Genomic DNA, 27,247 nt, shown 5'->3' on the forward strand with positions numbered 1-27,247 from the left:
CCACTCTCCTCTCAGGAGAGGAGAGTATTCTGATCTCTACTGGGGAGCCCACGCTAGAAACCTGGGAGAGGTTCTCAAGTCCAGCCTTTCAGACCTCATAAGCTATTATTCACAAAGTCATCCATTTCACCTGTGAAACACTTCATCTGTTTTCCTTGCCTGCAGACAAATTGCTTCAGTCCTGTCTGATGCTTTTCGACTCTATGGACTGCAGCCCATCTGCCGCCTCTACCCATGGAATTCCCCAGGGAAGAATACTTAATGGAGTGGTTTGCCATGCCCTCTGCCAGGGGGTCTTCCCAACCCAGGGATCGATTTCACGTCTCTTCCGTCTCCTGCATTGGCAGGCAGGTGCTTTACCACTAGCGCCACCTGGGAAGCCCGTTTCCCTTGCTCCATCCCTATTTCCCCAGGATGGGCCCTCATCACCTCTAATCTTCCTAATATCTAGTAATCCTCATTGTTATTCAACCTCTAGCTTTGTCACCCTCAAGAGTTCTGTCATGAAGCTTGGCACCACCACAGGTCTGGCGTCCTTGCTGCTCTGCTAGAAATTTCTACCTTGCATGGCTTCTCATGAAACAAGCTTCGATGTTCCTACTCTGGAGTTCCCTCTCTCATTCCCAGATCAATTCACTCACTCACTCACTCACTCACTCACTCACACACACACACTAGTTTCGTGCTTGCGTCCTTATTATCCGTAACGCTCCCCTCACCTCTATTACCCACCCCTTCATAAAGAACCAAGACTGACTCATTCTTAATTCTAGTTTAGGTATGAACTTCAAGGATCTTTAGCACTCCTCATCTCCTCCGCCGTCACTTTCCCCTACAGCTGGTTAAACGGTACACTTACTCTCCGTTTCCCAAACGCCTTTCCCAGACATTGCGCTAGAATTCAGGGCTCATTTCAGTCGCAGTTCCCACTACACTCATTCATTCACCACACTGTTCTCTAAGGTATCGGTTTCAGTCGCTCTCTCCAACTAAACTGTGAACTCTCTGAGGTCCGAGAGCTTGTCACATTCCACTTAGTTTTCTCAGCACCTGAGACGTAACTTGACACATCATAAGGTGCTCAATCAACTGTGTGTTATTAAGAGCAGCCAAAAAGGCTGCGGAGAGCAACGCTGCGAGGAGCGCTGCGCGCGTTCTCGCCTCCTCCGCGCAGGTGGGATCGCGCAGGTGGAGCCTGGCGTAGGGCCTGAGGGGAGGCCCGCACTTTCTCCGGAGGAGCGGCGCGGAGTCGGCAGCCGGAGCAAGGCAGAAAACGAGAGGCCAGCGCGGTCTGCGGAGGAAGGGTAGAGGCGCCCCGCCTAGAAACTTCCGGGTGAAAAACTCACGCTGCCGTCACCCCTCGTGCCCCGCCGGCCCGGCCCACCGAGTGACCACGCCCACTCACAGGAGCGTAGCCCTGCGTGACCTGCCGCGGCGTCACGTGAGCGGCTGCGGTCACGTGAGCACGGTTTGCTCTGGGCTCTGGCAGCGGCTTCCTCCTGGAGTTGCACTCGCTGTCATCTCTCGGTCTCCCGCGGGCTCGATGGAGGAAGAGGAGGAGGAAGCGAGGGCGCTGCTGCCAGGCGGCTCGGACGAGGCGGGCAGAGACACCCGGGCCACCCGTGCTGCCTCCGGGGCGCTGCAGGCCCTCTGCGACCCCAGTCGCCTAGCGCACCGGCTTGTGGTTCTGTTGCTGATGTGCTTCCTTGGCTTCGGTGAGCCGGCCGGCCTGGTGGGGTGGGACTGGAAATCAAGGAATTCCAGACTGTCTCGGGGTTGCGTTGAGCTCCAGGGTCCTCCTACCCCCTTTCCCCCCCACCTTCGCGACCCCCATTCAGCCCTGTTGCAGGCTATTCAGTGTCCCGAAGGTGGGGGGTCAGGGGACTGAGCTGAGTGACTTTTGTCCTACTCATTTGCTCTCGCAAGAAGTTCCAAAAGCTAGCAATTTGCCTTCTGGGGCTTTAGATATGAGAGAATCCCTGGATGTCAAGGTTCCTCTCATGACACTTTGTTTAGAGGGAATTGCGAAAGATGTAATCCCCTGCCCCAAAGAAGCCTCCAAAAATACTTTGTAGTATTTAAAGAATACTTTAAACTTTTTGATTGAGGTATTCGTTGGCAGTCGTTTATGTTTCTCTTCCTCTTTGGTAAAATGTATGAGTGTGTCTTGTTGATTGCTTCAGTGGGTAGATGTATTCTCCTACTCCTCCGCTCTGCTAATGTGAAGCAATCATACTGGACTGGACTTGTGCTGTTTGGTTTCAGTTATGAAATTTGGTGACTGAAAGCAGTTTCTGGAGATAATTTTTAAAAATATCTTCTTATTATGTCCCAGCAACTAATTTTTTCCAGTAACATTCTATGTCAGTATCAGCTTGGTGTGAAAGTAATGATGTATTTTTCATGGACTCGCTGGATTTGGTGTAATCAACAGGTATATGGTGGATACCTTTATCTACTGCTGGAATATATAAGTAGGCATGGAGGCTGCTTTGGGCTTTAGTTTCTTTGCATCTCTTTTTGTTCCCCCTCTTCTCACTTTGTGGAAAGATGGTGCCCATTCATTAACTTTGAAGCCTGACATTGATATTCCTTACAGCCATTAAAGCAGGATTCATAAAGTTCTGAGTTTAGGAACAAAAAATCAAGAACAACACAAGACACTTAAAATTGCACCTACTTTAACACTTTATTTTTAGTGATTTTTATGTTTACCTTTAGTGGGTTTCAGAAGCCAGAGTCATAACTTTTCTAATGACAATTTTATTTCTTTTGAACTGGTGGCTTCTCATGTATACTTCTAGACAGAGTTAGTGGAGAAACAGAGGCAACATTATCTCGTGGCCTATCAAAACTCTGTCGATTTTATTACTGTAAAAAGTCCTACCTCTCTCCACTTCTTTCTTTCTGACCCTCCAGAAGATGTTACTATGTTTTAATTTAACCTTTTAGAACTCTACTTTATTTTTCTTCATTCCTGGCTGTGTATTTCCTGAGTTATTTGATCTTGGATATACTGTTTGTGGAATTAGAATTCTTATTTTGAAAACAGATCTAGTTAGAGTAGTTAAACTCCATTCCTGTGCGCTCAAGTGGTGGCTTTAGGTAACATTACTAGGAAACTGCTGAGGATGTTTTTGACATTTTTCATGTGTGTGTGTGTTGGTAGCTTTAAGGAAAATATAGCTGTGTCATGAAGATGCTAATAAAACAATAGACATAGGAAACAGGATGTAAGTAAGGTGGAAAAAAAAAGAAAGAAAGGTGGAAAACAACTTCCCTAGGGCTCATCTGGTAAAGAATCCGCCTGCAATGTGGGAGACCTGGGTTTGAACCCTGGGTTGGGAAGATCCCCTGTAGAAGGGAATGGCAACCCACTCCCAACATTCTGGCCTGGAGAACTTCATGGGCTGTGTAGTCCGTGGGGTGGCAAAGAGTCAGACACAGCTGAGCGACTTTCACTTTCAAGGTGGAAAAACAGTTGTTGATTAACTTCTTGATCCAGGTTCCCAGTATTTGCTGTGTATGCAGGCTGCTGCTGAGGCCGCTAAGTCACTTCAGTCGTGTCCGACTGTGTGCGACCCCATAGACGGCAGCCCGTCGGGCTCCCCTGTCCCTGGGATTCTCCAGGCAAGAACACTGGAGTGGGTTGCCATTTCCTTCTCCAATGCATGAAAGTGAAAAGTGAAAGTGAAGTTGCTCACTCGTGTCCAACTCTTAGTGACCCCGTGGACTGCAGCCCACCAGGCTCCTCCATCCATGGTATTTTCCAGGCAAGAGTACTGGAGTGGGGTGCCATTGCCTCCTCCGGTATGCAGGCTAATAATTTGTAAATAACTTGGTATGTTTTCTCTGGGTTATTTGGCTGCAACTTAGAAAGTCTTAATGGACAAGAAAGCAGTCCAAAAGAGTTTCTAGTTTCTTTCTTTTTTTTTTTGAGTTTCCAGTTTCCTTGAGTCCCTAGTATAAACATTGCAAATCACCATTGGAGTAGTAATTGCAACTTGAAACTTTTATATGGAAAGTATTGCTAAAAAGAAATTTGCTTTTCCGTTTTCTAGGCAGCTACTTTTGCTATGATAATCCTGCTGCCCTTCAGATTCAAGTTAAACGGGTAAGTTGACTTTTCATCTATGTTTCTTTTGTTGGCTCTGGAGCAGATACATTGCTGAAGCATCAACTCTCAGATTGCATGGTCCGAAACATTGTCTAATGAATCCATTTAAACATCTGTTGTCACCAAATCTGTGAGGGCAAGGAGTATTCTTGACTTGGAATGAGTGGCCACAGAGAATTCATTTATGGCACTTATGACTTGATATTGTTTCATACCTTAGATAAATAAGTACTATTTCCACAGTGCAACCCAAAAAGTATTGTGAATTTTTGTTGGCATTTCTCTCTCCCACTCTGTAATCATCAGAAGGACAAATGATTTGGTAGGAGAGCATTTTGCTTTCTTAAATATGTTAATTGTTATTTCATTTTTAAAATGTGGATACTGATTCCAGAGGATTGTCCCTATCAGTATTTTTGATATTTACAGTTTCCTATGTATTTAGATTTTTTTTTCCCTTTGTAAGTTTTTTTTTTACCTTTGGATAGGAAGAAATACACAGATTGGCCCTTCACATTCTAGAATGAATGAAAAAGACCAAGAATTAGTGAGGTAGGAGGAAAGGATATGCTAAAGATTGTCCTTTTTCATGTGGGTGAAGCCCCACAGCAGGTAACACACAGGGAATAGAAATGTAGATGATACAGGCAGATGTAGGCAGAAGTGATCCCCATAGTGCAAGAGCTGACGGATGTTGAACTCCATGAAGCCTCTGAAATGACTGCAGACTCAAGAAGTTCCCAGGTGTGACCATTTTTCTGGAGGTAGAGGCCAAAGCTGATAGTAACAGTAAATGATTAAGATATGCCGCCACTACCAGAAAGAATGTTTTGATTGTTAGTTGCTACACTTAACCTGCTTTGAAAAAAACTGTTTTGTTTTCTTTCCATGTAGGATATGCAGGTGAATACCACGAAGTTCATGCTGCTGTATGCCTGGTATTCTTGGCCCAATGTCGTTTTGTGTTTCTTTGGTGGCTTTTTGATAGACCGAGTATTTGGAATACGGTAAGCTTGGGAGAAATCTCACTTACGGGTAAATATGATTATTAAGAAAACACAAAACTAGATTAAGTATTTCTAGAAAGAACTGAATAAACTTGTGTATTGAGTGTGTTAATCTGCATTTGTGTGTGTGTGTGTGTGTGTGTGTGTGATTTTGGTTTTTGAAACTTGGTTGGTATTTCAGTTAAATGCTGCTAATGGCATATGGAAACTCAGTTATCTAAAGGTAAATTATGCCTTCACTTGGAATCAGCAAGCCCGGTTCTGATTTCTGTTGCTGCCACTTGCTCAGCTTCTTAGTTCTTCTGATCTGTTCCTAGCTTCCTGAGCCTCAGTTTCCTCATTGGTAAAATATGGATAGTATTTCCTGCCTTGCAAGGTGGTTATAAGGACTGAGGGAGGTGGATGCACAGTATTTGGCATGTATTTACTGTTTACCTCTCCCAGCCCTAGTGAGATTTTCTCTTCTGCCTTTCTTTAGGCATTAAACTTTCTGTGACCACTCCAGTTAGATGCTGAGGAAGGCATCACATTATTAGCTCTGTCAGTTTTCATCCTGATGATGATGTGCTGTTTGTGGAGACTTTAGGAGGGATGTAGTCTGGAACATTTTCAGAAGGCAGAGGGCGAAATGATGATATGCTTTCCAGCCATGTGTGTTGAAAAAGAATAGAAGAAACTATATGTGTTTAAGCTTGGGGACTAACTTTTAAGCACCTCGATGAGTGTATAGAGGAGGACTTCAATTTGCTTGGTCTAAAGGGGTAGAATTCGCTTGAACTTGAAGGAAACAGATGCCATTTATGTGTGATGAAGATTTTGCTTGATCATGAGTTGTTTTGGGAAAACTTTCAGTAGACTGTGGTATGACCATTGCACAAGGATTTTTGGAGGGACTGGGATTTCAGAAGGATGGTTTACTCATATAATCTTTAATGACTCTCCTAATACTGGTATTTTTTTTACTCTGGGGAAACATTAATGAGCTATTCAGAGTGTGGAATGTTAGAGTAAGCAGATTTATATCATTTCTCATGGTCCCTGTTTTTCCTTTTAAAAATAGCTTTTGGTTATACAGAATTAGCTGAGAAGGCAATGGCAACCCACTTCAGTACTCTTGCCTGGAAAATCCCATAGACAGTGAAGCCTGGTGGGCTGCCGTCTATGGGATCACACAGAGTCAGACACGACTGAAGCGACTTAGCAGCAGCAGCATACAGAATTAAAACCACTTAAAATTATTTAATAGAATTCCTTGGAATCAACCCTAAACTCAATAAAAAATTTGTGAAGAATGTCCATTTTTAAATGGGAGCCCTGGGAACTTCTTGAAGATTATTTAACAAGTTTTGTTTAAGAGATGATAATGGCTTAAACAGACATGCCCTTACCAAAGCCTCTGGAATCCTTTTGGGATTAGAGACCTCTATGGATTCACATTCAGCCTTGGAAAGCTGCTGATTTCAGAGGCCAACCAGAACCTCATTTTTCTTCCTTTGGAGGGAATGCAGAGGAGTCCAAGAAATCCAAAGTGAATTATCACTGAAGGATTTGGTGATAAACTCTTAATTCACTTTCTTTCTCTTTTTCTAACAGATGGGGCACCATTATTTTTAGTTGCTTTGTTTGCATTGGGCAGGTAAGACAAATTGTTCACTGATTCACTGTGGACACTGTCTCTTGAATACTGTCTATTTCCATCAGCATGGATGTGTTTGGTGAAAGCCTAACTTAATTAAGCAGAGTTCACAAATGCCCATGTGACATAATGCACAGTCCCTTTTAAGCCTTGAGACAGATGAACATTGATACTTAAATTTCACAAATTTACTAAGAAGAAACACTAAAATCATTGTAGAAGTTGTGTTTCATCATATGTTACTTATTTTGGATTCCTTGAATTTTCTTTTTCATTGATCCTACATTATATTCCATGTTATAGGTTGTTTTTGCCCTGGGTGGAATATTTAATGCTTTTTGGCTGATGGAATTGGGAAGGTTTGTGTTTGGGTAAGTTATGCATAATTTCATTTGTCTTAACATATTACTGTTTGGGGGGCTTCCCAGGTGGCTCAGTGGTAAAGAAAGACTCTGCCTGCAGTGTAGGAGAATTGCAGGAGATACGGGTTCGGTCCCTGGGTGGGGATGATCCTCTGGAGGAGGAAATGGCAACCCACTCCAGTATTCTTGCCTGGAAAATTGCATGGGCAGAGGAGCCTGGTGGGCTGTAGTCTGTGGAGCAAAGCGTTGGACACAACTGAGCGACTGAACACAAGCACACATTGCTGTTTTAGTGTTCATTTATCAATTTATTAAAGATTTGCCAAAATATATTATTGTATCTTCTGGAGAATTACTTCAGATTCTTGAAATCTACCTCTCTCTTTCTCTCTCTATCTCATATATGTGTGTGTGTGTGTGTGTCTGTGTGTGTGTATATACACACAACTGCTCAATTGTTGTCTTAATTCTCCTTTACAGTAAGCAAGAATTTTGAGTGTTGACAGTTAACTCTGTATAGGCTTTGAATATTAAATAGTTTTCCAGAGATGATGTTTTTCTTAGGTGTTTTGCTTTTCTGTTGTGTTGAAGACTGTGATTTAAACCTCATGTAGAAAAATGTAGACCATCAATTTCTAGCTTGGTGATTAATGTACATTTTGCTGTTTCTTAGTGGATAATGTGTAGGTCCTTTTGAATCATGTTGAAAAGACTTTAATGAGCAGATTACTAAAAGACCAATAGCTCTCAATGAATTTCAGTGTCTGTTCTGTAAGCTCATTCTCAATTCAGCCTTGGGCTTCCTGCCTGGAGGGATGCAGACAACCTAACTTACGCTTTTTACAGGTACCAGGGACCGGTAGCCATAGGTGACACATCCCCAAAAGTGCTCTAAGTGAGGGAGAGGGAAAAACAGTTTATTAAAATGTGGAAGGGACTCAGAGGTAGATGTGTGATCAGAAATGACCATCCATATAGGATTTGGATTCGTAGAAGAGGAGAAATATTTTTAGATGAGGACAGTGGTGAGGAGGACTCAGTGTTTGAATGCAGAGAAGAGGAATCTCTTACCTGAAGGTCAATAATTAGAACCTGCAGAAGGAAAATTAAAATCTGGAAAGTAGGAGAATGTCAAATATGGAAGATACTGGCCTAAAAAGTGTGAATCTGTGTTTTTTTCACAAAGTATGGACCACTCTTCCTGGATGAGCGTTTTATACAGCGTAGATGGTGATGTGGTAGCTCAAACTCCTTTTATTGCCAGGCAGGGTTGTCATCGCAGTATATTAAATTACCTGTACTTAGCAGTGTAAAACTATGAACGCAGGTTTGTGTGCCTGATGCCCAGTGAGGTACAGTGAAATGTAGGCGTTTGGAGCATAGAAAGGTATACTGCAGGGCTATGCAAGGAGACGAGGTGGCTCATGCCCTAAAAAGCTTCATGCTCCTGGAAGAGTTTTCGTAAAGCATTTTAAAAGACAGACGAAGCAGGGATGCCTCAGGGTACCTGATCAGCTTGCGTACATTTCTCTTGTTGGCTGATGATGGGTGGTGATGACGGGAGGCAGTAGGGTGGTGTCACGGGTTAGCTGTGTCAGTCCTTCGGCTCCCGGACTTAGGCTCCTGGGCTGTGTGCTCACGGTCATTGAGTAGTTCTTCCCTTTGGCGGGAGCAGTTTTCACATCTGCAACACAGCTCAGGAAATTCGTACCAAATAGTATTATCTGTGTCCTTCAGAGAGGAGCTACAGCAGAGGATACGGGCAAAGGCCTGTCCCAGGAAGGCCCCATAGATCCTGCTCGGTTACAAAACAACCCTTCCAGGGTGGGCTTCGTGGGTAGAAATCTGGACTGCGTTCAGTGTGGACGGTGTGTCTGCACCTGATGTCTGGAGCCTGGCCTGGGGTGACTCGAGGACTGGCTGTGCTGACTGGAGCATCTGCATGTGGCCCTCTGTGTGGCTTGGCTTTCTCGTAGTGTGGGGGGCTCAGGGTAGCTGGACGCCTTACACAGTGGCTCAGGGTTCTGTGTGTGAACGTTTGAGTGAAAAGGCAGATACCCCCTTTTATATCCCAGCCCCACCTCCACCACCTTCTACTCGTTGAAGCAATCGCAAGCCCATCTAGATTCAGAGGAGGGGCTTAGACACTACCTCTTGACGGGAGGAGTGTCAAAATTTTACACCTGCTGCCTTGCTAACTATGGTATTTCTTTTAAAAGCTGTGACTTTTCTTTCCTTATTTTAGGATTGGTGGGGAGTCCTTAGCAGTTGCCCAGAATACATATGCTGTGAGCTGGTTTAAAGGCAAAGAGTTGAACTTGGTGTTTGGACTCCAACTTAGCATGGCAAGAATTGTAAGTATGACAGATAACAAAGCCAAATAGGAGGCAAAAGATTGACTCTTGTAACCGTGTCTTAAAGATTACAGGATGAAATATATTTGTGTACAAGTTGTGTTGGTTTTTTATATATTTTTCTAGACCATAATGTACCATTTACCTTTAAATGAAGGCATTTCTAATCTTACTTGACCTAAGAGGAAGCAGTTTCAAATGCTAATTGAGCATTCATTAGTTCAGAGATTCTGAGCATTGGGACAGACGGATCACAGAGGTTTTATTCTCTAACTTCTTTACCTCTTTTCGGCATTACTGCAGTGAAAGTCTTTATGTATGGTCATCCAGGCTCTGCTTGCATATTTCTAGTGATAAGAAGGTCTCATTCATCTACTACAGTTAATTTTTTGTTTTTTAAACAAATTCTCAAAGTCATGTCACTTTATAAAAAGCGTCCAAATACATTATTTTTATTATTGTTTATTTGGCTGCTCTGGGTCTTAGTTGTGGCACATGGGTTCTTTACTTGCAGCACGTGAACTCTAAGTTGCAGCACGTGGATCTTAGTTCCCCAGCCAGGGATTGAACCTGGGTCCCCTGCATTGGGAGCATGGAATCTTAGCCACTGGACTACCAGGGAAGTCCCAACTGCAATTAACTTAGTGAAGCTCAGCCTCCCATAGAGACCAGATCTGCCTGCACAAGTCGCTTTTACTGATTGTTGGACTTTTGCCTTCTAGTGAGTGTTTATCTTCTCCGTCAGGCACTAGCATTTTGCCTACTAGCATTTTGCCAAGACAGATCTGAAGGTCTTGGTCAGACATACTCATTTCCTGTGCGTGTCTAAACCATGTGGCCTGGGTTTCAGTTCCCTGACTGGTGCTCCCGCCTCTCTGGACTTCACTGTGGGTGGTCATGCTCCTTCCAGCATTTGGAACCTGGAAATGATCACAGTGTTTCATGATAGGCGGTCCGGTAGAAGGGTACCCAGGAGAGCTACATTATGTTGTTATAAACTCAACCTGGAAGGTGTTTTGGCCATCCCAAATCCTGTTAGGTTTTTTTTCTCATGAACTCTTTATGAATGGAGGTTTTTAAAAAGATTCTTGCCATTAAAAGTCAAGATTTTAAAAAAAAAAAAAGTCAAGATTTTAAAGACTGTAAAATGGCATGAAAATCCTTGGAACATAGTCTTAGGGAAGAAATCCAGTACAAAAAAATGCAGTACAAATGAAATATTTTTAATGTAATGCTTCATCTTATGAAATATATTACACATATGTGTGTTGTATATATATAAAACATTTCTAATTTTTGTACATGTGGGCTTTTTCTAGTTTTCCAGTATTATAAATATAGCTGTTGTGCAGTGACACTCCAAAACTTGTCTCTATCTCTGATTGTTTACTGAGGCTAGATTGCTCGGAAAGGAATTATTACTGAGTCAGAGGGTTTGTTTGGGTTTCTTAGAACTGTTGAGACATATTTCCACCTTATCTTTTCAGAGATGTTTCTATCTCTGTCTTTGGGATATGGGAGGATCCTTCTTACTGTAGCTTTGATAGTGCAGGCTATTATTTTTTAAAAGTCATTTTGTCAATTGGATAGGAAACAGCCAAGTATTACTTTAATTTTTTACCTTTGATAACTAGTGTGGTTTTCCACGTTTTCTAAATTTTATCCACAGAGACATTCTGGCTGCTTCATAATGTATCTTGTGCAAGTCAAGACATGTCTATAGCAGTTGGTGGATCTCATCATCCAGTAACTCCTAGAAGAAGGGAATAGGAGCAGCTGAGCAAGACTCATTCTCAGTGATGCCACTGTGGTTACTAGTGATCTTCAGGTTCTTTTCTTTGTGGTCACAAACTAGTTAATAATCCATTCACCTTCGTCTTGAGGAGCCCTGAGTTTCTCAAAAGGTGTCTCAGGGGCCTCTGTGATGCAGGGCTTATCGGATGGTAAGGGGCCTGAGCTGGACGTGGAGTGAAGCAGAGGTCAGGCAGCTACCTCTGCAACAGCCAGGGTGGCTCGGCTCTAGTCCGGATGGTGTATTTAGGGTCCCTATGAGACACACGAGACCAGAGGCGTCCGTCAGAGCTGCTGGGGTAGATGGAGGTTCAGTCTTTTTTTGTGTTTCTTATGTCTCTGCACTTACTCAGAAGGATCGTGGAGGTTCCAGCTTTACCTCATCATGATTTTTCTGTTGGCCGAGTTGGGAGTTTGTCTGATTTTAGATACTTGGGCAGTTACCATTACCCTTCAGGCAGTGGACTTCTCACTTCTATTATTTTTCATGCCTTACCTGGGGGTTGGAAGTCCAGCAGCCTTTTGGTTCTTCTTTGTTACTTTTAAAATTTCCTTATTTTGAGAAATATTTATTGAGTACTTGCTAAGCCAGGTCATGTTAAGCATTTTTAGATTTAAAGGGTTATTAAGACAACATGTCTTTGAGAGGCTTGTGTTTTCGATGATATTGAGGAAAGTTTCTGGTAGGTCTTCATTTATACCTTAATGCTCGTCTGAGTAGTGCCACTGGCTACCGTTTTGTGAGAAATAGCCACTTGTGCACTTTGCTGTGAGAATCTGGTTGAGGACCCATTCGTTTCTCAGTAGTGTTTCTTAGCAGTAGTGTTTAGAACCCTTCCTTGATTTCTTCTCTTGGCTTCAAGGACCCTACAGGCTCATCGTTTTCTTCTTGCTTCCTCTTCTGCTGCATCCATCTCAGTCTTCTCAACCTGTAATGTGGGCTGGGTCATTGGACACCTTCTCCTTTCTTTTGACACTCACTTCCTTGGTAATCTTACCTGGTTTTGAAGTTTTAAATAGCATGCCTTTGCTCCTGAAGTTGTATTTCCAGGCCTCTCCTTTGAATCCCATCCCTCACGTGTAGCTTTCTCGCTGACATTTCCATGTGGATGTCTCGTAGGCATATCAAACTCAACACAGCCAGAGCCCAGCTCTTGCTGTTCCACCTCCCATCACCCAAACCAGCTCATGCTAAAGCTTTCTCCTTTTCAGTTGTGAGCAGCTCTTTTCTTCCAGTTTCTCAGGCAAAAACTGATGTCACTGGGAACCACTCCCTACCACTCACTCAACTCTCCACATATTTTCCAGTAGCAAATCCTGTCAGTTTTTCCATCAGAGTGAATCTGCAATCTGGTCGCTTCTCATTGTGTCCTCTACCAGTCTCCCCAGTCCAAGACCGTCATCTCTCTTCTTCATTATGGCAGCAACCCCCAGCCAACGTCCTGGCTTCTGTGTCATCCTCACTTGTAGGGTGTTTTGAATATAGCTGCCAGAGTGAGTCTGTTAAAATGTAAGGGATTGTACCAGTTCTCTACTTAGAATCCCAGTGGCTTCCCGTCTCATACAGTAAAATCCAGAAGTTCTTTGATTACCAGTAGCCTGCCTTCCCCCCAGTTCCTCCCTGAGGACCTCATCTCTTCCTGTCTCTCCTTCGCCGACACTGCTCTAGACTCTGTGCTCCCTGCCTTGAGCACGCCGGGTGGCCTCCCTTTCGGGGCCAGGGCACTGACTGTCTCCGACCTGGAGTGCTGCGCTTTTCCCCGGGGCGGCCCCACAGCTTCCTTCAAGTTCTCAATCCACAGTCACATTCTCAGCAAGGTGTCCACCCCTTTCTGCTCTCCTTCCATGCTTTATTTTTTCCTTATTTTTTAAGGAAACATGTATTGCTATTTGATATGGGCTTCCCAGGTAGCTCGGTGGTAAAGAATCAGTCGGCCATGCAAGAGACTTGTAGGAGACTCGGGTTCAATCCCTGGGTCGGGAAGATCCCCTGGAAAAGGAAATGGCAGCCCACTGCAGTAACCTTGCCTGGAAAATCCCATGGACAGAGGAGCCTGGCAGGCTGCAGTCCATGGGGCCACAGAGACTCAGACACGACAGCTCGCCACGCCAAGGACAATCAGAGGATGAATTTTTTCCCCAGATGTCGCTATCAGGAAAAGCTGTGTTTTTTCTGAGCCAGAGTTTGTTATTGTCTTGGGTACCCTGTAAATTCTATAACTTGTGTTTTATTTTTGTTTGGGCTACTAGGAAGTTCTAGACGTACTGTGCTGTTCTGAATACTAGCATTTTCTATAAATTGCCAGTTTGGTGTAGTAATCTTAGCTGTGGCTTTATCTTAGGTTGTTATTTTTCCTTGTAGTTTTTTTTTTTTTTTAATTATCTGTTGTTTAATGATCCCTATTATACCTATTTCTCTAAGCTACTCACATCTTTTTTTTTCAAGCAGGACAGATACAAATGAAAATGATGATGGTTTTTTTTCTTCCAGGGAAGCACAGTCAACATGAACCTCATGGGATGGCTGTATTCTAAGGTTGCAGCTTCACTGGGTTCTGCTGGTCACACAACCCTTGGGGTCACACTTATGATCGGTTAGTGAATCCTGAAGTCCCATTTTTGGTCTCTTCTGAAAGCTTCTTACGCAAAGTGGTGTGACAGAGAGGGGAACCCAGGTTAGACCACTTGGTTATAGCTGTGCCTGCACAATTCACGAGTTCTTGGACCTAATTAGACACAGTGAACACAGTAGCATTGTTCATCCCACTTGTGTTTTTATTTCCACTTTCTTAAAATGAGGATCTTGTCCCGTGGGCGCTTCAGTGTTGTTGCAGTGAGCAAATGAGAGTGTACGTGAGATCTGAAGACAGTCGGGGGGTTTGTACCTCCCTGTGAGGTGTTCATTAATAGTCTTAGCAAAAGGGAGAATTGTTCCCTTCGATCAAATTCAGTTTGCTTATGAAACTTCGATTTTGTAGATGTCAGAGGTGATAGGATGTGATTAGAAACCTACCAGGTTGGGAGCCCAGAGTCTGGATTCTGGTCCTGACTCATCTTGGACAAGGAAGTTATCTCCATGTCTTAGTTTTCTGTAAAAGTGTGGCTGTTTGACTCAGCCACATAGATCACTTCTGGCCCCAAGTGCTGGTGGCTAAGCCTCGGTCGTGCTGGTTGCCAGCTGGTCAGTGAGAAGCGGATGAGACTCTCTTGACTCACCGGCTATGCTTCTCTGTGCGGTAAATTTGTCTAACTGAGCCCCGTGGGGTGTGGAGGACTGCTTGCAGAGCCCTGGGGAGACTTGTGGGTGGCGAGCTGCAGGCTCTGTGCCATCTTTTATTCCTTACAGTTCCTTGGTACAGGCTGGTGAAGGGACTGCTGTGTCCGACTCTTTGCAACCCAGGGACTGTAGCCCCTGCCATGTGGATTCTCCAGGCAAGAATGCTGGAATGGGTTGCTATATCCTCCTCCAGGGGATCTTCCTGACCCAGGGATCGAACCCAGGTCTCCCTCATTGCAGGCAGATTCTTTATGACCTGAGCCACCAGGGAAGCCCAAGAATACTGGAGTGGTCAGCCTATCCCTTCTCCAGGGGATCTTCCCAACCCAGGAATCGAACTGGGGTGTAGTGAGAGGTAATGCTAGACAGGCAGCTTGTTTCTAGAGACGCCTCCTCTTTTCACCTCCCTCTCAAATCCTTTGCCTCTCAAAAGCTTTTTCTTACTTCCAAATGCTCTTCAGTATTCTTTCTAGTTCCCTCCATGATGGAGAATTCGAGAATAAATTTTAAAGAATTTTAGAGCCAGGAAAGATCTGTGCCATCAAGTCAAAGCTGCTTATTTTACAGATGGGAAAATTGAAGCCCAGATAGGTTAAATTCCTTGCCCAAGATCAATCAGCTTGTTAGTGCCAGAAGCAGAACCCACGTCTCCTGACTCTGCAGTCTTTCATATTATGTCATATTGCATCAGCCAATTAAAGATTCATTAGCTTTACTAAACTTCTTTTTATTAAAATCTCGAGAAGCGTAAACTTTCTTCACTCTCTATTCTGATTCACTTTAATGATATGAGTCAGCCTCGGTGAGTAATGCTGACTGCACGGAGGAGAGAGTGAGTGGGCTGTGCTCTGGGAGGGCTGGTGCCCTTGGGGCTGCCAAGGGGCGGGGGTTAGACTTGGGAAGGAGTCAGAAGGAACATGAGCTGATCACAGGTCAGACTTTGCTTTTGCAAGTCTATCCTATTCCCCTGCCCCGGTATCCATCAGTAATGGGTGCTTAGACTGAATTAAGAAATTCGGACTAATTTGCTAGCTGGTCATCGGCTTTCTTTAATCTGTATTATGATTATAAGACTAGACTAGTGCGTTCTAGCCTTTTCCTTCTAATCTCCAACCTTCTACTGGGAAATAATTAATATATAGTAATAGCAACTGTTATGTGTTGAGTGCTTCCCATTTGCACTTCCTTTCCTTCTGTCCTGGTTTAGTAATTGTAGTTTTTTTCATATATGTGTCCAGATGCCATGCCTTTCTGTGGCTAAGTTTTCTGCTGTTAATATAAAGTGCTGCCTTTTAGGAACCTTCAGTTTGGGTCTCTAAAAAAATCTCTGTCTCTCTCTTATATTATAGGAGGTATAACATGTATTCTTTCACTTGTCTGTGCCTTGGCTCTTGCTTACTTGGATCAGAGAGCAGAACGAATCCTTCATAAAGAACAAGGAAAAACAGGTTAGTCTGAATGCAAGAAAACTTAGGCTTTTGGGAATTATGGCCTTTTTGAGATAATTTACAATGAGGTAAGTTCTTAATAGTAATGTTGTAAACCCAGTGAGGCTTAATAATACATGTTTATTAAATCTTTTTCTTCCACTTACACTTTTTAAAATTTATATCAATGTATAGTAGATTTAAATCTTTTATTTCCAAATCTATTTTCACTTGTCTAAAGTTTTGGATACATTTTTTTCCCCTGTAAGTGGTTTTGGCAGAATTTACCTTCTTGATTGTACTTTGTATATTTGCAAAGTGATAAGTGTTCCTGGAGGAGAGGAAGAAGATAGATACTAATCTTAGATTTTACATTTTTCTGTTGTCTTTTAAAATTATCCCCAAAGCTGTATTCTAGTAATTTACTGAGAAAAGTGTTTTTTTAACTGGATTGCAAAAGTTAATCAGGTGATAAAAGAGAAAGAGTCCTGACTTAGAAATGCAGGATTGCACTGACAGCATCGCTGCTTTCTCCTCTCAGGTGAAGTGATCAAGTTAACTGACGTGAAGGACTTCTCCTTACCCCTGTGGCTTATATTTATCATCTGTGTCTGCTATTATGTCGCTATCTTCCCTTTCATTGGACTTGGGAAGTGAGTAATTTCTAGCCTTCCATTTTTGTTGGCTAAATTATAATGAAAATTTAATCATACAAGTGTAAATTTTTAAGCTGTAAATTTTGCTTCTCTGGTTGTTAGTATGTTCATAGAAATTGTTTTACATCCTGGGATACAACTGTTTTTCTTAGCTTGAGGTTTGTTTGCTCAATCACTCACTTGTGTCTGACTCTTTTGTGATCCCATGGACTGTAGTCTGCCACACTCCTCTGACAGTGGGATTCTCCAGGCAAGAATACTGGAGTGTGTTGCCATGCCCTCCTCCAGGGGATCTTCCCAACCCAGGGACTGAACCTGCGTCTCTTATGTCTCCTGCACTGGCAGGCGGATTCTTTACTACTGAGCCACCCAGGAAGCCATAGCTTAAGATTTAGTATTGGTTTAATACTTGGATCAGGTTTTTGAGGAAATACCTAATTACAGTTTTTGATTCATAATACTGATTTATTTCAATGCTTGATTTTGGATTTGAATTCTTTGTTTCCTGTTTATTGTTTTGTTAGGAAGTCTCTTACTGAGAAAGGAGACAGTGTATTAGCTCATAGTGACAAGGCACATCTCCATTTGTTAGGACTGCAGTTCTAGCAGACTCAAATTCAGGGTTTAAATCAAATTCTTTGCTTTATCTCCTACCTCCTTTGTATTTTTGTAGGTACCTACTTAAACAGAGTGGGCTTCCTTTGTGGCTCAGTTGGTAAAGAATCTGCCTGCAATGCGGGAGACCTGGGTTCAATCCCTGGGTTGGGAAGATCCCCTGGAGAAGGGAAAGGCTACCCACTCCAGTATTCTGGCCTGGAGAATTCCATGGACTGTATAGTCCATGGGGTTGCAAAGAGTCAGACAGGACTGAGCGACTTTCACTGTCACTTAAACAGAGCAGTGTATGTGTTTGTGGAGAAGCATCTTTGTAATCATAACCCTTAAATTCAGTCTTTCATTTTACAGTTTGAGAGAGGAGCCTTTTACATTATTTAGCAAAGGATGCATCAAGTATTGCTTTTAAGGAAAAGAAGCTATCTTGATTTCATATAGTAATACATTTGGGTTTCTGAAAATTTGTGTGTATTGTTTTCTGTATACGTAAAAGAGGAAAAATTAGGCATCAGTGTATTTTATTTAGTTGCTGAAGTACTTACATAAATACTAAAGCTTTAGCCAGTTGCTCAAAGATGACTATCAAATAAGATGGGAAAACAGTTTAGAAAGAAGGAGAAGTTGACTATTTTATTCAGTATTATTTTGCTTTTATTTTTACAAAAACAGAATAGTTCTAAATGGTTTATTTTTTTCCCCTCTCTTTATTTTAGAGTTTTCTTTACAGAGAAATTTGGATTTTCCTCCCAGGCAGCCAGTGCTATTAACAGGTATTCCATTAATTCTGTAAATGCTTACTGTATGCTCAGTGTGGGTCTTTCATTATAACCCTGTGTTAGAGCCAGAAAAGACTTAGTGAGCTAACGTCTACAGTGTGAAACCAAGTCTGTCTTGGGTCTTGATCCTGAAAATGGCCATCTTTGCATTAATGGAAAACCAGTGAAGTCTTGGATCACTTTTATCTCTTTATATTTCTATTTACTGATGACCATTTTAGAAGAATGTTAAATGAGCTAGGAATTTTAGAATTAAGGACTTTGGGATTTTTTTTTTTTTTGCTGTGATGTCTTTGATTAAGTATCTTTTGTATTTTCTGGGCAGTATCGTGTATGTAATATCAGCTCCCATGTCCCCAATATTTGGGCTTCTGGTGGATAAAACAGGAAAGAACATCATCTGGGTTTTGTGTGCAGTGGTGACCACACTTGCTTCGCACGTCATGCTGGCCTTCACGCTGTGGAACCCCTGGATTGCTATGGTAACGTGGCTGCTGACACTGAGGGGCCCAGGGAGGGCCGAGCAGCCTGAGGCGGGAGCCGCGCTTGGCTCTTCTGACCGCAGTGCTGCTGGTAGTGGGGAAACAGGGACTTGACTTCAGTTTCCACAGGATAACTGTTTTTAAAGTATATAAATAACAGTCATTAATACATAAAGTCTTTTTGATTTCATTTGGCTGCATAATACTCTCAATGCTGATGGAGAATTTGAAATAAAATAGTCTTATAAAAGCCAAAATGCCTGTTAGTTCCATGCATTTTTCATTAAGAAAAGTCATTCCATAATTTAGCCCAGTATCCATGATTTTACACTTTTTTTTGTCTCTGACTCTTGATAGGTCAAAGAGTCATGATGAATTCATCAAGTTTTTGTTATTGTTCATCAAAAATGTCATTTTTTAAGGCTGAAGTGCTGTATTTCTTACCCATTAATAAAAGAATATTGTGAATATATATATTTGTGCCCTTGGTGAGAAGTCTGTGGGATGGATTCCTAGAAGTAGAAATGCTAGAGCAGAGGTTTTGCACACTGGACATCTTGACGGATGCTGTGAAACCTCTCCTGTAATGACTTTCTACCCATTTAGAGCTTTACCAATAATATATGAATGTGTTTGTTTTTTTATTAATAGTGTCCTTGCTATGTTGGACACTGGCATTGTTTTAATTGTTGCCAATTTGATAGGGATTAATGATGAGTGATCTTATTTTAGCTTAAATCACAAAGTTTCTTCTTTAATTGGAGAAAAAGTTGGCAGTAGGTAATGTTTAACGGGCAGTGGTGGTTACTGGTCCTGTGCCCGGCTCTCTAGATGGGTGGTGATGACCCAGAGGTAAGATAATAGGCTACTGGCATGATGTTACCATGATTGCTCAATTTGTAATTCCTAATGAATACTGGAACGTTAGCTTGCCTGAGACATTGGTAATGACTGTTTGCAAATTAGCTTTATTTTCTTACTTGGTGTATTTTGTCACTGGAGGAATACTGTTAGTGAGGGGCCAGGACCTTTCTGTATTGAATGTGAATTTTTAGCCTAGTTATTTTGTAATGCAACTTGTGTGGATATGCATGTGTTAGTTATTATGTCACTCTTGCTAATCTGCATCAAAGGAAAATCACCTCTTGGTAAACGTGAGCTTTTTGCTTTTTTCTGCGTTGCTTCCTGTAGTGTCTCCTGGGACTCTCCTACTCACTACTTGCCTGTGCCTTGTGGCCAATGGTGGCGTTTGTGGTTCCTGAACATCAGCTGGGGACTGCATATGGCTTGTAAGTGCACATGGGTCATATAATGTCTCTCCCTGCTGTGTCGATTTAATTATCTTATACAAGTCCATATCTCTTGAATCTAGTCATCTTCAGGCTTTTGGGACAGCTCCGAACCTGGAAATAACCAGAAAAGTCCGTTAATCTATTTGTGTTATTATTGTGGCAAAACAATGCCCCAAGCCCCTAACAGGAGAACTAGCGATATGACACCCCGTAAGAGGGCATTGCTTGTTGACCATCCTACTGCCTGTTTATCTGTAGACTTCTCAGTGAGACGCCGGGTTCCTGTCGTCTCTGGTGCAAAAGGCCAAAGCAGGGAACCACATCTGTGGTTGGCATTCACTTAAGCCTTTGTCTCATTCAGCAGAAAGGTGTCATATTCATCCTGCCCTTGCTGAGGCTCACTTACCTGTGAGCCTAAAGTAGTAGAAACAGTCATGGGGAAAAAAAAAATCTAATCAGATCATTCCTGATTGAAAACATCTCTTAGCATTGATAATATGTGGTTCATTCATATGATTATTTATAGTGACTTGCTATTTTGTGTATGCTGACTTTAGAATTAATATATATATATTTTTAATTTCTTAAATTGTAGCATGCAATCCATTCAGAATCTTGGGTTGGCGGTCATTTCCATCATTGCTGGAATGATCTTGGATACTCGGGGATACTTGTTTTTAGAAGTTTTCTTCATTGCCTGTGTTTCCTGTAAGTATGCCACCTGGCAGCATTTAGTTTCTTCTAATATGTGGCAGAATGTCCTTGTTTATTGGAGAAGGAGATGGCAACCTGCTCCAGTATTCTTGCCTGGAGAATCCCATGGACAGAAGAACCTAAAGGGGCCTGGCAGGCTACAGTCCATGCAGTTGCAGAATCAGACATGACTGAAGTGACTTAGCATGCACACGTTATCACTTATACTTCTAGGTTTTTGTTTTGTTATTCTTTTCCCCACTTTTAAAAACCAAATCCCTAAAGTGTTGCACTCACATTTGCCTAATTCTTAGCCTGTGCATCTGTTTCCCAGCTAGTGATTTTTTTTTTTTTTGGTATTATTATTTTTTTGATCTCTCAGTTTTTAAAATTATTTTTAACTGGAGATAACTGTCTTACAGTCTTTTGTTGGTTTCTGCCGTGCACCTGGTGAATCAGTCATAAGTATACGTAGGTCCGCTCCCTCTTGAACCTCCTTCCCCCAAACCCACAGAGCACGGGGCTGAGCTCCCGTGTTATACGGTAACTTCCTACTCCAGCTAGTGACTTTTCAGTTCTGTGAAGATTCATTGGCACTTTTCAGAAGATTCCTACCCATAAAGGTAGCAATAGAATCTACTTTCTATTCTGTTCTAAATATTTGTTTTTTTAAATGGTAAATGTTATGTTATATATTTTTAATTGCAGTGCAAAGAAGAATGTAGTACAGATACATGTTACAGCATGAATGAACATTAAAAACATTCTCAGTGAAAAAAGTTACCCAGAATAAGTCACCCAGATCCCATACTCATCTTGTCTGCTCCATAAATACTTAATGTTTTGTTTTTAAAAAACAAAACACTTTTCTCTTTAGAGTGGAAACATTTGAGGGGTCCTGAGTATGTCCCCGGTGTGAAGGTGTGGACATTAGTGTCGCTTAGGACTGAGCACTCATGGTTTATTCATTAGTCTGTTTTGAATTGTTTTTGTTAGTCCTGTTATTTAATTTTACCAATAAATCATTTATTTAATGATTCACTGGTTAAAAATAGGAAACTGCTGAAAACTGCAAACATAAATCAGTATTTTTCCACTAATGTCTTCACCTTACACATAAATTGTGTTCGTCTGAAGAAAATGTCACATAACATACCAAGATGTCTTTTATACTTCAGTAAGTTGTATTTAAAACGGTATACTCCACAGTGTTCATCGCAGCACTGTTTATAATAGCCAAGACATGGAAGCAACCTAGATGCCCATCAGCAGACGAATGGATAAGGAAGCTGTGGTACATACATACCATGGAATATTATTCAGCTATTAAAAAGAATTCATTTGAATCAGTTCTAATGAGATGGATGAAACTGGAGCCCATTATACAGAGTGAAGTAAGCCAGAAAGATAAAGACCAATACAGTATACTAACGCATATATATGGAATTTAGAAAGATGGTAACTATGACCCTATACACGAGACAGAAAAAGAGACACAGATGTATAGAACAGACTTTTGGACTCTCTAGGAGAAGGAGAGGGTGGGATGTTTTGAGAGAAGAGCATTGAAACATGTATATTATCAAGGGTGAAACAGATCACCAGCCCAGGTTGGATGCATGAGACAAGTGCTCGGGGCTGGTGCACTGGGAAGACCCAGAGGGATCGGGTGGAGAGGGAGGTGGGACGGGGGATCGGGGTGGGGAATACATATAAATCCATGGCTGATTCATGTCAATGTATGGCAAAAACCACTACAATATTGTAAAGTAATTAGCCTCCAACTAATAAAAATAAATGGAAAAAAAAAAATAAAATGGTATACTCCACTGATAATATTATCTGACTTCATTTACAGGAATAAAGACTGTACTTAAAGTGTGGCATTTGCAGATGATTGCTATGACTAGCCTGAATGCATTTTGTTATCTCAAAATTAGCACATCACATTTTAAAAATATATAAAATTATTTCTTAAATAGTGGGCTGTATATGAATTAATGGACTTCCCTGGTCTGGTGGCTCAGATGTAAAGAATCCACCCATCTTCCAGATCCCTGGGTCAGGAAGATCTCATGGAGAAGAAAGTGGCAACCCACTCCAGCATTCTTGCCTGGGAAATCCCATGGACAGATGAGTCAGGCGGGCTACATACAGTCCGCTGCTGCTGCTGCTAAGTCGCTTCAGTCTGTCCGACTCCGTGCGACCCCATAGACGGCAGCCCACCAGGCTCCCCCGTCCCTGGGATTCTCCAGGCAAGAACACTGGAGTGGGTTGCCATTGCCTTCTCCGACATACAGTCCATGGGGTTGCATTTATGATTACCTAGGAACCATTGGGGAAAAGTACATGTTTTTAAGGACCCTATGTTTTTTTCACTTCCAGTGTCACTTTTAGCTGTTGTCTTACTCTACATGGTGAATCGTGCCCAAGGTAAGAGAAGTTGAGGTATTTTAAAAAATTAATTTATTTTTTAATTGAAGGATAATTGCTTTACAGAATTTTATTGTTTTCTGCCATATATCAACCACAGTGGACAGTTTGGGGCCCTTGGATTGTCTCCATGCCCCTGTAGAGGCCAGTGCTTTAGTTCATGTAATAACATTCTGTTTATAGTGTTGAAACACATTTTCCTTCATAGCATATAATTATGTATTCTGGACCTTCACATTTATTTATTAAAATTGTTCTGTTCTTGCTGGTCATTTCAGTTTAAGTTTCGTGTTAGATGTTATTTTTATATTATCATAAAGAAGTATGACTTTTAAAAAAAGTAACCTGAAGTCTTTCCTGTATACTTACTTTAAAGTATAACTGTGAGGAGTGTTTTAGCCTGTGTCTTATATTTTTAAAAAATGAGAAGTAAACACATTTATGGCTGAAGTTTGCGTTTTAAGGTTGAAAGTGTTTGATAACAGAATGAGAAATACAGATTTTTTTCATTTGCTTATATTTGTTTTTTTATTTTTTGTCCTTAATAAAATTTTTATATACCTTCATTAATTTTTCTAAACTGGCTTGCCCCTAAGGGTTGTCATGTATTTAGAAGGATGACTATATATGATGTTTAAATAATTTTAGGTCATTTCTTTTAATGTCTCTTAATTTTTACTGCTTATTAATAGTACAGTGTCCCAAAACCTTGAGCAATACATAAGTCCAAATTTCTTAAAAAATGCTAACATTAAGGAGTGATTATTTGTATCATATAAAGGTTCTTAAAAAACATTTTTCCCCCCCTCAGGAAGTTTTCAGGAGATAAACTATTTCTCACCTTCCATAGCTTTTTTGTTACTTTAAGATGTATATGTACATGTGCACATTGGCACATGCATGTTTGAATTTTACTGCTGATAGTTATATTGAAAAAATTCCACACTTGTATGTATTTTAGGTGGGAACCTAAATTATTCTGCAAAGAAAAGGGAAGAAACGAAACTTTCTCATGAAGAGTAAGTACTGAAAGAGAAAAGTCTTTATTTTGAAAATCTTGAAGCATTAGCAGTTTATTTCAAGATTGGGTTTAGACTTTTAAGAAATTAGTCTCTTGAGTTTTGAGAGCTAACAATTATCTTTGGGACTGCTGTAACATAATTCTTGTTTGTCTTAGAAATTTTTAAAGGGTGGATATCAAAGATTAAAATGAAGGGAATAAAAAGCAAATTGGGCTTTAACTTCTGAGAGAAGAGAGAGGCCTGCAGTATTTGTAATTTATTGGAGGAAAGGGCTTTGTCCTCACTTCCTGTGCTAGGCTTACCCTTTCATTCTTTCTCGTATTTTCTTTTTCTTAACTAATTGTTGATGTTCAGTTGCGCAGTCCTGTCCGACTCTTTGTGACGGTTGAGATAATCTTTTATTATCTAGTTGAGGTAAACTAGTTAAGATAATCTTTTATTTCCTCCTGGGACTAACATGCTATTCTGTATTCTCTTACTTGGAACAGATTAAAGTATAAAGTGTGGAATTTAAGTTCAATCAGTTTTTTCCATGAGTATGTGCTGAACCATAGTAGTGATTCTATTTTTTTTTGAACTTTTTATTTTATCCTGGGATGTAGCCAATTAACGATGTCGTGATAGTTCCAGGTGAACAGTGAAGGGACCCAGCCATAAATACACAAGCGTCCATTCCGTGTTAAACCCCCCTCATCCAGGCTGCCACATAACATTGAGCAGAGTTTGAGGTGCTGTACGGTAGTTCCTTGTTGGTTATCCATCCTAAACACAGCAGTGTGTACCTGTCCATCCCAAACCCCCTAACTGTCCCCACCCACCCCAGCAGCCATTTCTGTTTTCTAAGTCTGTGAGTTTCTCTGTGTCCTGTATGTTCATTTGCATCATTTCTTTTTATATGCCACATATAAGGGATGTTATACAGTGCTTCTCTTCCTGTCTGACCTGCTTCACTGAGCATGACACACTCTAGTTCCATCCTTGTTGCTGCAAATGGCATTATTTCATTCCTTGTAATGACTGAGTAATATTCCATTATATGTATGTACCACATCTTCTTTATCCATTCTTCTGTCAATGGACATTTAGGTGGCTTCCATGTCTTGGCTATTGTAAACAGTGCTGCAGTGATCATTGGGGTGCATGTATCCTTTGGGATCATGTTTTTCTCTGGATATATGCCCAGGAGTGGGATTGCAGGGTCATATGGTAGCTCTGTTTTTAGTTTTTTTAAAGGTGTCTCCATATTGATCTCCATAGTGGCTATACCAATTTACGTTCTCACCAATAGTATAGGAGGGTTCCCTTCTCTCCACACCCTCCCCAGTATTTATTGTTTGTGGGTTTTTTGATGATAGCCATTCTGGCCGGTGTGAAGTGATGTCTCATTGTATTTTTGATTTGCATTTCTTTCATAATTATCGATATTGATAATTATCAATGTTGAATATCTTTTCATGTACCTAATGGCCGTCTGTATGTCTTCTTTGGAGAAATGTCTGTTTAGGTCTTCCGCCCATTTTTTGGATGGGTTGTTTGTTTTGATGCTGTTGAGCATCATAAGCTGTTTGTGAATTTTGTAGACTAATCCCTTATCAGTCATATTATTTGCAGATACTTTCTCATGATGATTCTTTTTCTTGTTTTTCTAGTTTTTTAGATACTGAATTTTTTATGATTTAAAAAATTTACTTGTAAATATATACCATATAAGTTTTATGAATTTTGAGTAGGCTGAAATAGGATAGAACAAGGCTGTGTTTTCTGGAGATTGATTCTTGGTTGTCTCAAATTCCTTTTTTTTCTGGCCACACCTTGAGGCTTATGGGATCTTAGTTCCGCAACCAGGAATTGAACCTAGGGCCTCAACAGTGAAAGTGTGGAGTCTTAACCAGTGGACTGCCAGGGAACTCCCTCAAATTCCCTTTTAACATAGTAATTCTACTTCTGTAAATAGTTGTTGTTGTTAAAATCATGTTTTAGAAGGATTTTTAAAGTCAGAGATACTCTACATTGCCATATGTTAAGTAAACAATAGGTAAAAATGCAAATATATCCTAATTTTACTCAAGAAAAAGTATGCAGACTTATGTATTTCTTAAATCCATTACTTGTATATAATGGGAAAAAGGTTGAAAGAAAAATCCCCAGATATTGCCAATTCCATTTGAATGGTAGGATTAGAAGAGTTTTTTTTTTTTTTTTCCTTCGCTTTTCTATATTTTCTGAATTTTCTACATTGATCCTGTGTTGCTTTTATGGTCAAGAGGAGTGAAAAGATTATCCAGCAAAATGTGTAACTTAATACTTGACACTGCTTGTTTTTTATAGTGGTTATGGTTTTGATTTTGTAATGATGGGGTTTTGTGGGGTTTTCCCCTCCCTTTTTTGATAATGTATTATATTGTGTTTTACAGATGAGAAGTTTAAATGGCTGTGTCATGAGAATGGGCTGCATACATCATTGGTTTGAAAACCTCCATTTTTTTTTTTTTTAATTTAGAGTTTAGTCATTAGGAAAAATAATAGTCTGGAGAGATTTTATATTTATATTTTGAATATAACTATTTTAAAGCATAACTGTGGGGACTGTGTCTTCTGTATTGCTGAAAAATTCTGCTTTGGAATAGGCTTATCAGTGGTGAAGTTGACAAAATTGCACCTGGTACATGCAGGTGATTTTGAGTAAGGACAGTAAATAATGGAAATCTTTGGATATCGTATTGACATAATTTTCACAAAATGTATCTTAAGGATATGGCCTTTTTTTTTTCATCTAAAAGCAAAAAAAAAGCTTTTGAAGTAATAGAAAGGATGTTTTATATAGGATAAATAATGGCATTTCCTTTTGTAATAGGGGATATTTGAAAGATACTTTTATGAAGTCTCATTTCCACATATAGCAGATTTTGTTCTCCTCTCTTTAGTTATGAGAGGTTGCTGACCTTTTTGAGCTTCTCTATTTCTCTGTTACTGAGAACCCTAATCCCTTACGGACATGATTTTGTGGTGCAAACTTTCTGTATGATTCTTCCTATAGTCCAGTTAATTACTAAAAGTTATGTAACTGTAAATTATGGTAATTGTATATCTACACAGATAAATAAAAGCGCTGCGAAAGAAATACATGATGTCTTTAAATTTTGACTTAAAAAGCATTAAAACACTGAATGTAACTCTTATTTATGGGGAAAATTATTTCTATAAAAAGAAAATCTAAGTTGGAATATGGAAAATTTGCCTAGTTACCGTCAAAAGATTATGGGAGTAGTTTTTCCTCCAGAGTAGGGCCTTACGTAACATTTATGTC

General features: G+C 40.8%; 1 protein-coding gene across 3 annotated transcripts; it reads left to right on the forward strand.

The window, feature by feature from the left end:
- The first annotated feature begins 1,444 nt into the window (after positions 1 to 1,444).
- MFSD1 (major facilitator superfamily domain containing 1) lies at positions 1,445 to 27,063 on the forward strand. 3 transcript variants are annotated; one of them, XM_061168219.1, is made up of 16 exons: positions 1,445 to 1,715; positions 4,062 to 4,114; positions 5,012 to 5,124; positions 6,718 to 6,760; positions 7,064 to 7,131; positions 9,368 to 9,476; positions 13,759 to 13,861; positions 15,894 to 15,992; positions 16,513 to 16,624; positions 17,956 to 18,012; positions 18,344 to 18,500; positions 19,692 to 19,789; positions 20,388 to 20,500; positions 22,871 to 22,918; positions 23,880 to 23,937; positions 26,355 to 27,063. In XM_061168219.1, exons 1-16 carry the CDS (start codon positions 1,544 to 1,546, stop codon positions 26,356 to 26,358), a joined length of 1,407 nt encoding a protein of 468 aa, XP_061024202.1. In that variant the 5' UTR covers positions 1,445 to 1,543; the 3' UTR covers positions 26,359 to 27,063. The 3 variants fall into 3 exon arrangements, with proteins under 3 accessions (XP_061024202.1, XP_061024203.1, XP_061024205.1); XM_061168220.1 differs by lacking the exon at positions 26,355 to 27,063 and having other exon boundaries at positions 23,880 to 23,941; XM_061168222.1 differs by lacking the exons at positions 6,718 to 6,760; positions 7,064 to 7,131.
- Positions 27,064 to 27,247: the final 184 nt, after the last annotated feature.

The sequence above is a fragment of the Dama dama genome, chromosome 19, assembly GCF_033118175.1.
Source record: "Dama dama isolate Ldn47 chromosome 19, ASM3311817v1, whole genome shotgun sequence".
Classification (NCBI taxonomy): Eukaryota; Metazoa; Chordata; class Mammalia; order Artiodactyla; family Cervidae; genus Dama; species Dama dama.

Bases quoted from the DNA above. Each gene is read 5' to 3' on its own strand.
- MFSD1 (XM_061168219.1), top strand. From the start codon at position 1,544: ATGGAGGAAGAGGAGGAGGAAGCGAGGGCGCTGCTGCCAGGCGGCTCG. The intron at 4,115-5,011 runs GTAAGTTGACTT...CTTTCCATGTAG, and splicing joins TTCAGATTCAAGTTAAACGG to GATATGCAGGTGAATACCAC. The intron at 5,125-6,717 runs GTAAGCTTGGGA...TTTTTCTAACAG, and splicing joins GACCGAGTATTTGGAATACG to ATGGGGCACCATTATTTTTA.